This window comes from Callithrix jacchus, chromosome 3 (genome assembly GCF_049354715.1).
Source record: "Callithrix jacchus isolate 240 chromosome 3, calJac240_pri, whole genome shotgun sequence".
In the NCBI taxonomy this organism is placed as follows: domain Eukaryota; kingdom Metazoa; phylum Chordata; class Mammalia; order Primates; family Cebidae; genus Callithrix; species Callithrix jacchus.
Window position 1 is genome coordinate 171,424,111 of NC_133504.1, and position 13,090 is coordinate 171,437,200.

The following is a 13,090-nucleotide window of genomic DNA, read 5'->3' on the forward strand; positions in this document are numbered from 1 at the left end:
TGTTTTAGACCTAATTTTGGTAAAACTTGCAAGTTACTTGTATATTAAGAACATGAAATATCCTGTCTCTTACAACATTTGACATTGAGCACTTTCATTCCCATTGCATGGCGTATTTGTTTCTTCCCCATTTCATCCTTGATAAAGTCCATTCACTCATGTTTTCGGTTGATCCTCCCACTTTAGTGTGACAGGTGCAAGAGCAGGTGCCTGAGTCCTTCTGACCCTTTTGTGGCTGGAGTAGCCTTCAGGGAATGAGGCCAAGGAGAAATCTAATGCTTTCTCTTTACACTGGTTCCAGTTTTTAAATGAGCTTTGTGTATCAGATTTCAGGAATATTTTTTAATCCAATGTAATTTTTCATGCGTTGTTACCCCTTTTGTGTCCCTTTCTGCCACTGTGACGGATTCAGAGCTATTTCTGTAACCAAGCTACAGAAGCATATAGCATTTTATGATTGTCTGCTCTAGGAAGTGTTTTGTCAACAAATCCCTTTCCTCCATTCTTAGCCATTTGGAGTGAAATAATGAGAAAAACAGCTTGTTCTTAACTAAGGCAATTACTCTTGTTAGCCCTGTACCTTCTTGGAGGTTTTTGTGGTTTTTTATAATTATTAACACAAGTTAATTTCTTTACTGGCATTATCTAGCAGAGCATAGCAGTAGTTCTTTGATCATGTAATAATGATGCTTTTCAAGAGAGATGATGTCCCCATGAGGTCTCATGTCAGGTCTCCATAAAATTTCTACATTTAAAACTTCAAAGAAGTATTAAACAGTAAGTTTAGTTGTAACTTTGCTAATCTATAATCACCTCCTATATTTCAGTGGTGTCTTAGAATAAAATCAATTATTTTTATGTATTTTAAAGTTTTGCATCCATTGGGAATTTTATTAATATTTTTGATAGCCATAAAGCATATTTCACCACATTATCTCTTTTACCTTTTATTTTTGTGTAAAATCTTAAAATAACAGTAAGTCAGAATAATAGACAAAATCTTAACTAAGTTGTTCCAACTACTGTGAATTCCCATTAAGAGCTGGGACTTATTAGTCTAGCATCTGTATAAACGCTGTTTGACAGATTCAGTAATTGACATAGCAAGAGTCAATACCCATCTTTATAGCTCCAGAAGTAAGGGCTTCTAATAGAATGACATTTACCCCCATACCTGTTTGTTACTAGGAGCATGTACTAGGATGCTCATGTTCCAATGAATCATATCAAATGAACCAACTGAGGATTCTGCAAAGCTTGATTCCAGGCTCTTCATAATTATTTGTCAGTTGATCGTGTTAATGACTTTGGCTTGGGGGGGATACACCCCTTGAGAATGTGTTAGTTCATTAAAATAGGGTGTTTGGATTAAATTTCATTACTCTATATCCTACATTCCTCTGCGTATTTCCTTCGTAGCAGTTATCACAGTCTAAATCCCTTTTATAAAACAGATTTATATGCTTGTTTTGCATTTTCTTCTCCAGACTATAAGGTGGAAGATAGAGCTTGTTTCTTTCTTTCATTGCTGTATTCCTGTTGCTCCAGACAGTATCTGGCTCACATTGGCCCTCAGTAAAATATTTAGTCATTGGCCTTCAGTAAAATATTTAGTCAGTGAACAGTAATCATGAACATGTCAAATGAATTTTGATACATATTGAATAAATGGACATTAATAACTATTGGCTTCTATATCAGCTTTTGTACTCGTGAATAAGGATATAAATAAAAGATATTGTGTTGTCTCTACCCTCAAGATGTTTACATTGGAAGTAAAATAAGGAATACGTTGTGATACACTATGGTTGGGGCAGTAAAAAGTCAGAAAACTTCGTAGGATTAAGCTGAGAGAGTGGGATTTCACAGAGGATCAAGTGGCAGTTAAGTTGGATGCATTGCTCTTGTTTTTATGTGAATATAGGCATACAAATACAACCCTCCTACTACATTTAGAGTCTATCATCTTAAAAGAGAGGCCCGTTTTGGAATTAAAACAATAAAAGTGCCAACATTTTTAGTGCTTGCTATGTGCCAGGCACGGTTTCGGGAACGTGTTTATTACTGAAACTTAATCTCCACAATATTAAAAAAAAATAGACCATTATTATCCATTTTTATACAGAAAGGAAGCGGAGATACTGAGATGTGAAGTTTCAGCCCAGGTACTCACGGTCAGCATTTGAAGTCCTGTCCCTCATCTGTGTATTTGCTGTAGTTGCCTCACCCTGTGGTTCCAGGGTTGGGATCTGGTGGATTTCCAAAGGCCTGACTTTTTTTGTAAAGTGAACCAGCATGCATGGACTGAACTTCTTCTAAACCCTCTTCAACCCCCATAATTATACATCGTGTGCAGTGTATTGGATACCAAACGGGATTGAAATCTCAGCTGAGATCTTCTGGGATGATCAAAAGACATCTGTTAAGACAGCCCTGGCTTTCTGGCTTCACACTGGGGCTTAACGCCTTTCAATGCTTACTTCTTGATTAGAGGTCCAGCCAGCTTGCAAATTCTCTGATCTTACCTCTGGAATGTTTCTGTTGTTCTGTCTGCCACACCTCTCCCTCTTGGGAACGTTTTGCTCAATACAAAATCCTCCTGATACCAGTACCTCTCATTAGCCCTGGACAGTTCAATGTATTTCTCTGAGGTGGGATGTACAAGTCACAGTAAACAATAGTCGGTTGACTTTTCCGTGGCATTGCCTGGCAGATGTTTACATCTGTAAGTTATGAAGTGAGTGAAAAAAAAAGAATCCCATAAATGAAACAAATAAAAAAAACAAGCAGTGGGAAAGTGCATTTATTTTATCGAATTGGATCTTAAAAGCATTCACTGAGTTGGGAGAAAGGGAAGAAGCCGTTCATTCAAGGCAGAGGAAACCATGTGTACAAGGGGATGGGGGTGAGATCACACAACATATACAAGGACCTTGCAGTAGCTGGACATGCCTAGAATGTTGAACATGAGCAGAGACTAAAGAGGTAGACAGTGTGTATTTCTTCCTTTTTTCTTTTCTTCTTCTTCTTTTTGAGACAGTCTTGCTCTGTCACCCAGGCTGGAGTCTGTGGCACAATCTCAGCTCACTGCAACCTCCACCTCCTGGGTTCAAGTGATTCTCCTGCCTTAGCCTCCTGAGTAGCTGGGATTACAGGCATGCACTACCACGCCTAGCTCATTTTTTGTATTTTTAGTAGAGACAGGGTTTCATCATGTTGGTCAGGTTGGTCTCGAACTCCTGAGCTCAAATGATCCACCTGCCTCGGCCTCCCAAAATGCTGCGATTATAGGTGTGAGCCGCTGTGCTTGGCTGGCAGTGTGTATTTCTTAATAATAATAGTTTCGTTTAAGCTAATGCATGCAGAAAAAGAAGTGTTTGTAAATGGTTTGCTAGATGAACAGTCAATATCTTTATATTCTGGTACAGTGTGACATCTTTCCTTCTCGCTCTCTCTCTTTTTTTTTTTTTAAATGGAGTCTCACTCTGTTGTCCAGGTTGGAGTGCAGTGGCACAATCTCGGCTCACCACAACCTCCACCTCCTGGTTTCAAGTGATTCTCCTACCTCAGCCTCCTGAGTAGCTGAGATTACAGGTGCCAGCCACCACACTCGGCTAATTTTGTATTTTTATTAGAGATGGGGTTTCTTCATGTTGGCCAGGCTGGTCTTGAACTCCTGACCTCAGGTGATCTGCCTGCCTCAGCCTCCTAAAGTGCTGGGATTACTACACGCGTGATCCTTCTATTTAATTAATCTAATTGACTGCCTTTTCCTCCCTTTGAGATACCACCCGGCAGTCTTTTTGCCAGTGATGTGGTGGCCGCTTACATATGCTCTTTTGAGCTAGGTATTACCAAAGGGCTATACTTGAATGTACTGTTCGTAGCTAAAGATGTTTTCATGAGAAACAAGTAAAGTGCCTGTTGGGTTCTCATATGGAATTGGAGACTGAAGGCCAGTTTCACCCTCTCATTAGGATTTTGTTTCTACAAAATAGTTTGTTGGTTTTACTGACCTTTCTTTTTTCTCCTGAACCCCTGCTAGCTAGGTGATGTGATGGTTGACATCGCAAGTAACATCATGTTGGCTGATGAACGCGTCCTGTGGCTGGCTCAGAGGGAAGCTAAAGCCTGCAGTAGGATTGTGCAGTGTCTCCAGCGCGTTGCTACCTACCGGCTAGCCAGTGGAGCTCACGTTTATTCAACAGTAAGTGTAACATTATCAGAGACTCCTGAGAACAAAGTGTATTTCACGCAGCTCTCTCCTGAACGAGATAGGTGTCTTCTCCATTATGGGGTGGCTATCTTCCCTAATTGCTGATTATTGCAGAGTTTCTTTGCTAAAATGTTTTAAAAGTTAATTTTGCTTTTGAGTAATGTTTCCTTGGGAACTGGAAAATATTTGTTAATCTGTAATTGGAATGTTTATCACCATCAAATCCACCGAAACTGTTTCTGCAATGGAAAATAAGACTATTGTATTGCCCCACTGGCACATACCCATGGTCCATCTGAGCTAATATTCTGTTCTGGGCCCTGAAGGATATTTTGAGAGAATGTCTGATTGGTTGCCCAGGTTTCAGTCTCAGAAGAGAACTGGGATGCCCTCCAACACCTGTGAAGCTATTGGCATTTTCCATCAAGCCCACTCTTGGGATAATGAGTTATTAATAAATAATGATCATTCAGTTAACTAGTATTAAATTTTATTTATGCTAAATTGAACTGTGGTGAAGTTCTTGATATACTGCCTACTTGTTTTGTCCTAAAAAGGTGGTGGAAATAGTAAATAATGAGTTACTCCCTTAGCAGCCATAGTTTGGTCCACGATTTTCATTTCCTAATTATTTTAGTGGGCTGACCTAGTGTAGAATAGTCTACACTTCCTCCTGTGATTTTACACAGTTCAAGATTACTATTTTCCTGTTGATTTCTGAGACTTTTTTAATGTTACCACGTTTTATTGCTCCCTTTGCTCAATTAAGTTTAATATTTCTTTCCTGAATAATAAATAAAATGAAGCCTCAGCTTGGCTACTGTCTTTGTTTTTTATTGCTGTAGGTCTTTTATTTTTAATTTTTGTATTTATTTATTCATTTATCTATTTTTGAGCCTCGCTCTGAAACCCAAGCTGGTATGATCTTAGCTCACTGCAGCCTCCGCCTCCCATGTTCAAGCAATTATCATGCCTCAGCCTCCCAAGTAGCTGGGATTACAGGCGAGCACCACTATGCCTGGCTAATTTTAGTATTTTTCGTAAAGACGGGGTTTCATTATCTTGACCAGGCTGATCTCAAACTCCTGACCTCAAGTTATCTGCCTGCCTCAGCCTCCCAAAGGATTTTGGGATTATAGGCATGAGCCACCACAAAGAGGAGTCTCTCAGATTTGTGACCTCATTTGAGGCTAGCTTGCCATGTTTATGTCCTCCTCGGCCATTAAGATCCATTTTAAATCTCATCCTTTAGCCATGCTTATTAATCAGCTGGACGAACTTTCTCCTTTTCTCTGAACTGCACTGGTTTTTCTGATAACCCAAGGGTACAATAAAGGTCATAGTAGGAATTTGCATACCTCGTCAACGTGTAAACAGAGTTCCAGGAGATGATATATCTACTTACACTAAGTAAAATGATACAGCTTCACAGGTGCCTCACAATGACAGATTTCTTTCTTTCAACCAAGGTTTCATGTGTTGGGCATGGTGACTGCTGCTTGTCAGAAGGTCTGGTGGTTGTTTACATGTGTGTTTGAAATTCGAATACTCATTACTAGTTAACAAATTGAATTAATAAAACTTTTCACAATGTTTGCATTGTGAGGCAAAAACTAATACAAAGATTCTTTATGCTTGAAATGTTTGGGAACCACTGTTTATTTTCTATCACATGTAAAGCACTTGCCAAATTCTGCTTAACTTTTTATATTTTTAAGTTTGTGTCTTATTTTCTAATAGATTTTAAGCATCATGCACCAAAGTTTCATGCTTTAAAGAAAAAGAAAGACATCCATAGGTAATACTTAGAATGGTGCCTTGCCTGTGGGAAAGGCGTATACTTAATCATCCTTAAAGGAGGGAGATGCCATGTTATCCCTAGAACCCTGTCACCCTGCTGGATGGGAAGGTGTGGCTCCTTGTCACTTCTCACACCCACTCTGTCCTCCATCAAGTCACCCTGGTGGCTGCCTGTATTGACAAGTCATATGTTTTGGTGGTTCCCTTTCGTTCATTCTTATTCCTGAATTCCTTTAAAACTCTGTGCATATTTTTCAGATGATTTTTCTGACCTAATTTGCTTTTTTTTTTTTTGAGACCGAGTCTCATTCTGTTGCCCAGGCTAGAGTGCAGTGGCACAATCTCAGCTCACTGCAACCTCTGCCTCGTGAGTTCAAGCGATTCTCCTGCCTCAGCCTCATGAGTAGCTAGGACTACAGGTGTGTACCACCACACGTGGCTAATTTTTTGTATTTTTAGTAAAGATGAGGTTTTACCATGTTGACCAGGCTAATTTGCTTTATAAATCTGTTCATTTCCTATTATTTAAACTAACATTTCTCTTCCTTTTCTGAAGAAACAGCTTTGGAGAGAATCTTTTTAAAGCTTTTATTGGTAAAACTTAATGCAAAGAGTTAATGATCTTTATGTAAAGGAAAAAAGTGAATTTGGCCAGATGTGTTTGAGTGCATTTCCCAAACTCTAATAATTAGCTTTCATTCTTCCTGTAAGTTGAGCATTTAGAGGGTCTACTGATATCTCTAGCTGATTTTATTTTTTTTTAGGAAACTTCCATTTTTAGCTTGTTTCCTTCAAAGTGCTCCTTAAATTATTTTTAATTGACTTCTTAGACCTGATCTTCCATACTTAATGACTTCTTTTCCTCTTGTTTGGTCTCCCTTCTATTTTAGGACACCCTTTTCATTCCAGGGTCTTTTTCATTCTGCCAGTTACCTACACAGTGATTTTGTTTAGGAAGAACCTGGGCTTTCTGGTTTGACTGATGCATTGTGTTTTGTGTTTGAAAAGTCTTTGAAAGTGCTTTTTTTTTGTTCTATAAATCGTTCATAACTCCTGTTTGATTGACTTTTGAAGTATTCACCCAATATTGCTCTGGAAGCTTATGTCATCAAGCCCACTGGCTTCTCGGGGATGACCTGTACCGTGTTCCAGAAAGTGGCAGCCTCTGATCGTACAGGATTTTCGGATTATGGGAGGCGGGATCCAGATGGAAACCTGGATAAACAGCTGAGCTTTAAGTGCAATGTTTCAAATACATTTTCGAGTCTGGCATTAAAGGTATGTTCCATTCTGCAATCATTTAAGACTATTTACAGTTAAATTAGAGTGCTCCAAATGTTCTGCTTTGCAAAATAACCTTATCAAAAGATCTTTTTGCAGGGAGATAGGTCTTACTGATTTTGCTATTGTTTTAAAGAAAACTGACCAGGAGGAACTGCGTTACAACTTTCATAGGCTCTAGGCTTTTTTGCCGTTTGGTTCCCTTTCTCCCAACAAAAATAACAAAAATTACATTTTATAACTGCAGTAGTATAAACACAAATATAATAATTTAACATGTTAAAATATTTTATTTGACTTAAACGTTTATTTCTTTTTGCTCCTGATTTTAAGACAGTATGATGTTTTCACTGGCCCCTAAAAGTATCGTGAGCCTTTGGCACTGTGCCTGCCAAGCCTAGTGGAAAAGTCAACCCCAAGGCCAGGCGTTTAATAGGCAAGCTGTATATCAAAGTTTTTGGTAGAAAATACAAATGTGTCATATATGTTAAAAAAAAAAGTGTTTCATTAAAGCAAACAAAATGAAAGCATTTTTACTGATGTTTAAAATTGGGGGTTTAAATATATTTGACTACACTGCATTGAAGCAATCCTGCATATTTGAGAATCTCTGGCCTTCTCTCAATACTACCCCCTAAGCCTGCTTTGCACTCCCATCCTCTATTGCCCAAACCACTGTAACTTCCTAGTTAGTCTCTGTGTCTCTAGGCTGTACCTTAAAAATTCATCTTTCTCACACAGATTGGTCAGCCTAGGGCTGACATTTGGCTAACACGTATCAGTACAATGATGCCACGTAGTAAGATATTGATATACTTCCTTACCATTTAGCAAATAGCTGCTGCCACAGTTCTCTGTGTGCAAATAGTGGATCCAAAACTCCAGCACCCTAATGGCACCACATATTTTTCGTTTAGCGTTCTGTGGGCATGTGTAATTGTATCCTCTGCGGTTTTTAATTTCACAGTACTTTGTTTCTGCCTTGCCCCTGAATAATACCACAAACAGTATTCCAGTCATTTTAATGGCTTCATAATAACTGATCTGATAGGTGTTAGGTGTTCTGGTTTAGTTTGAGCACTCAATAAATATTGAATGAATGAATGAATTAGTGTATTTTTGTATACTTTTTCCTGGTGACCACTATTTAAGAGAGCCAATTTGCTAAATTTAGAAAATCTCAACTAGGTCACAATGTCTGATAATAATATATTTACTTGATACCCTATACTCAGAGGAGAATTGGCAAGATTTGCCTGTTAATATTGGTGCTAAGAGAGATTGTGTACTGCCCCACACTCCTGTAGACCTGCTCAACTTTCCTTATTATGTCTTATATTGGGCGGGGGGGAGGGGAAGAAACATACTATAAAAGACTAGAAACAGCAACACAGACAAGCCCATGAGATAAATGTGTTTTTTTTTTTTTTTTTTTTTTGAGGAACTCTTAAAATTGATGAACACTTCTGTCTTAGATGATCAGTTGGTAGAAAGCGATTAAAAATGATGAAACCCTACATTTCATCAGTTTCACAACTTACCCCTCTGGGTAAAGAGTTTCTACTTGCTAAAGTAGAGGGCTTTAGATGGACTCTTAGATTTGTCAATTTCATGCTATTCTATCCTTTTAAGATCATTCTGTGGCCAGAGAGCAAGGACACAATGTTATTCGTATTATTTGTGCTTCATAGGTGGACACGGTTAAACTGAATGAAAAAGGAATGCATCTCTCATGACACAAATTAGTTAAAAATTCTGATGTTAACGGCATAAAATGTACTTTAGCACTTGAACAGAAAAGGAACTGTACCATTTAAATTTTATACTAGGGCCATTTTTGATCTTTCTGTGCATTCTTTAAAAAATAAATCCCTTGAATATACTAACTAGAAAACCTGAACATCTGAAAACTGATTGCACTGCCTTTAAATGGGAGCATATGCTAGTATGTGAAGTTAAACCCATAAAGAGGCAGTCATTACTTAGCAATAGGTGCCTCCTTGATTTGCTTCCTGCATATTTCAGAATCTCTGGCCTTCCCTCAATACTACCCCCTAAGCCTGCTTTGCACTCCCATCCTCTGTTGCCCAAACCATTGTAACTTCCTAGTTAGTCTCTGTGTCTCTAGGCTGTACCTTAAAATTCATCTTTCTCACACAGATTGGTCAGCCTAGGGCTGACATTTGGCTAACACGTATCAGTACAATGATGCCACGTAGTAAGATATTGAAGCACTTCCTTACCATTTAGCAAATAGCTGCTGCCACAGTTCTCTGCGTGCTTCCTTGGCCCTCCTGATCCTTCCATCAGGACCACCACACAGAACTGTTTTCACCATTTCGCACCTGAAGGCCTGGTGCCTGCAGAGCAGGAGGTCTCTGGGAGCCTTCCCCTCTGTGCAGGCTGTTCTGATTGTCAGTGCCTGTACCGTTTCATGTTGTTAATGTTGTGAGCATTCTACCCAGATCCACCCCAAATGGAAATTGACCTTGTGCACCCCTTCATAAATGCGTCATGTCTCTCCAGAGACTGTTGAATAGCTTCATCATTTGATGTCTTCCCTCTCTCTCCACAGCACTTCCTACCTCTTCCTTTGCTGTCCAGCGACAGCAAACTTTCCTTGGTTTCTCTTCCTACCACCTGGTCATTCTCAAGCAGGCTCCTGTTAATTCTCCTACCAGAATCCCTGCTCTTTCCCTCCCTTCCCAGCTCCTTGGTGATAACACTCATCAGAAATGTCACTCCAAGAAATTTTGCCTAATCTCATCCAGATCTCCACTCCCACCCTCATCTCCTTTATATTTCCTCCTCGTTTTCCCATAATACTTTGTTCTTCTCTCTCTCATTGCCTGTCACACATGGGAACCTGGGAGCCAAGATGGGTTTCTTGGTTGCCTGAGGGCAGCACTAGTGATGGAGTCATCAGTGACTTCGTGACCTGGCTTCAGTTGGTCACCAGTTGGTGACAGAATTGCCTGATACTTGCCTCTTACTGACGGCATCAGTCAAATCTCTTCCAATTTTTTTCTCAATGAAATGTTTCCTGTCACTGTAGATCCCATAGTTCAGATATGTTAGCATAACAAAATGATACCTGTTTTCAGTGATCTACTTTAGTTTTACTGAGATTTTGGAAATTAGCTGGTGTTTTGAGTTCAAGTATAGTAGAGCCAAAAAGAAAAATTCATTAGTTCTTTGTTATTTACTTGATCAGAATTATCAGTTTTTCTTTATACATCCCAGACATTTAGAGCTTTATTCCACCCAAAGTCTCTTGAATTTTTCAGGCTAGTCATTACGCATCTTCCTGCTTCCTGCCTTCAATTTTGCCCTTTTCCAGTCCATCCCTGCTTGGCGAAATTCCTGCTCTTCTCTTTCTAAAATTGCATTTGGATTCTTCCTTCAGTTCCTCAGACAGAATTAACCATTGCCTATTAATCCCCTTGGGTTTTGTTCATTCTTCAGAATAATTATAAGGTGATACAGTGATGGAGCGAGCTGCAGCAAGAAGCCATATGATGCGGTGACTAAGACTGTGGTTTCTCTGCAGCCAGACACTCTGGGTTTAGGTTCTCTCCCCGTTAACAGCTGTGCAAACGTGGGCAACTACCTTTACCTTTCTGAATGTCAGTTCCTCAGCTGTTATGTAGATCCTGAAATGGTGCTTAACTCGAAGGGTCGTTGAGAGGGTTAAGTGAGGTAAATATGTAGACATTCACCGCAGTGCCTGGCGCAGAGTAAGCCCTCAGTAAGTGGTAGCTCTTATTGTTTTGTTACTGTTATCTCTTCTTTTTTAGATTATGAATTTTGGAAGACAGGGACCACAGCTAATATATTGCATTGTATGTCTCCAGGTTCTGCTTAGTTCCAAGCCCAGAGTAACTAACCATTCAATAAGTATTGAATAAAGTTAACAGTCAAACTTAATTAGCAGAGAAAGTCAGTTAAGAAATTAATTCTGAAGTCAAATGTAATTGATATTAATCTTCAGCAGTGAGAAAATCAAAAGGTGGTAGCAGTTAATAATTATACACCATAAAATCATTAGGATATATTACAGTATCTGTTTAAAGTCAAGTAAGTGATCAAGAAAAACAGATACATGAGGATTTTATTGTTTTGAATCAGATGCTTCTTCGGCTCATTCTGATTTTCATACTAGAATTCTATAGATTTTAACCCACAAAGATATCTGAAAATTTTATTAACTACATAAGGGAGGAAGTCCAGACTTTTTGATAAGAAAAAATATTAGAATCTAGTGAAAGTATTTGACTTAACCTTCATTTTGCTTCTTATCATATTCCTTTTAGTTTCATGTCATTATAAATAGTGAAATATAGATGAATTTAGCAAAAACAAAAAAGATCTGTGTCATTTCATGTGTGTTCACATTTCATCAATTTTTCGTGTTAAAATGGATACTGAAACTGAATGGTAGAAGTCGAAACATGAGGACGTCCAAGATTGTTGTTGGCAAGTTAGTTAAGGCACTACCTCTCCCCGAGTCCCCAGATAACCATCTTCCACCGTGCTGCAGTAACACGGTGAGCAGATACCACCGCCAGCTCCCTAGCCTTTTGGGCTTGTCATGTTCATGATCCCATCTTGTCTTCACAACCATTTGTTAGAAAGATCATTAGCTGTGTTTGACAGACAAGACTCAGAGAGGTTAAACAACACTATACACTGTTAACCAGATGCTAAATGGTGAGGCTGGGACCCGAATCCTTTGTTATTTCAGATCCCATGTTCTCTCCATGGCATATGATTTTTCAGTGGTAAATATTGGAAACTGAAAACTTGTTTTTCCCAAAGGATCTAAAAAGGGATTTTTCTGCTTTATTAACTCTCATTCATGTGTTTGTTATCTATTTCCATTGCTGTATCCATATTTACTTTGCGCTTGCCACCCTTGGGCCAAGTAGAAAAGGTGTAATCATGATAAATGCACCAAATTAAGTAAGTGTTTTGCTGTGACTAATACATTTAAAACCTCTCTGTAAATAATGATAAACATTTCTTTTAAAGAAATTAAATGCACAAGTGTTACATTGTTACTATAAAAATCTAAAAAAATCTACACATCGATAGGGCTGAAGTTTGCCTTACTGGCACCCCTAGGCCACTCTCTATATCCCAGAGAACCTGCAGTATTATTTAGTAATGTTTTATTGGATTTTTAGAGGCCATAAGTGTGTAACAGCCATGAGCATATAGCTCTGGCCCCACCGTAATATGCCCATACTCCTGGGATTTTTTTTTTTAAATTGTTCTTTTTTAGTTGGTTTTACAAATTTAAACTCATGTAGGAGACCTTTTTTTAATTTCTAGAAAGTACAGATGTCATTTCCTTTTTTAACTTTATTTTAGAAAATTGAAATGACTTCTTGTAAACCAATTTGATTTATCGTGACTAATACTTCCCCAAAGAGCTACGCTTTGTTTTCAAGTCATTTTGTGTGTGACAATATTATTTTATGAATTTTATAGTTTTTGAGTTCTAATAAATGTGCATTATGTGGTACTTTATCAGGATTTTGAACTTTTAACTAATCCATTTTCTCTCTTTGCATGTGTTATTATGTACTTAGGAGAAATTTATGTACTGAATAGAAATCTAGATTAGTGAATAAATTTATAACAAACTTTTTTTCACATTAGATTATATTTTTGAGTGAGAATAGCAGAAACCTCTTTTATACATTTTCTCTAAGAAAATATTTCTACTAAATATTTTCTTGGCATCTTCAATTTAAAAGTTATATTCAAACTTCCAAAATACTTACGTTG

At 38.3% G+C, this 13,090-nt stretch overlaps 1 protein-coding gene across 2 annotated transcripts in view; it reads left to right on the forward strand.

Annotated features, from left to right (window-relative positions):
• ADGRA3 (adhesion G protein-coupled receptor A3) overlaps nucleotides 1–13,090 on the forward strand; it is a 133,613-nt gene that overhangs the window by 91,992 nt on the left and 28,531 nt on the right. For both annotated transcript variants that reach the window (XM_002745946.6, XM_035293955.3), the window contains 2 exons: nucleotides 4,046–4,207; nucleotides 7,091–7,294. In XM_002745946.6, coding sequence (XP_002745992.4) covers nucleotides 4,046–4,207; nucleotides 7,091–7,294 — 366 coding nt within the window. The remainder of the gene's footprint in view (nucleotides 1–4,045; nucleotides 4,208–7,090; nucleotides 7,295–13,090) is intronic.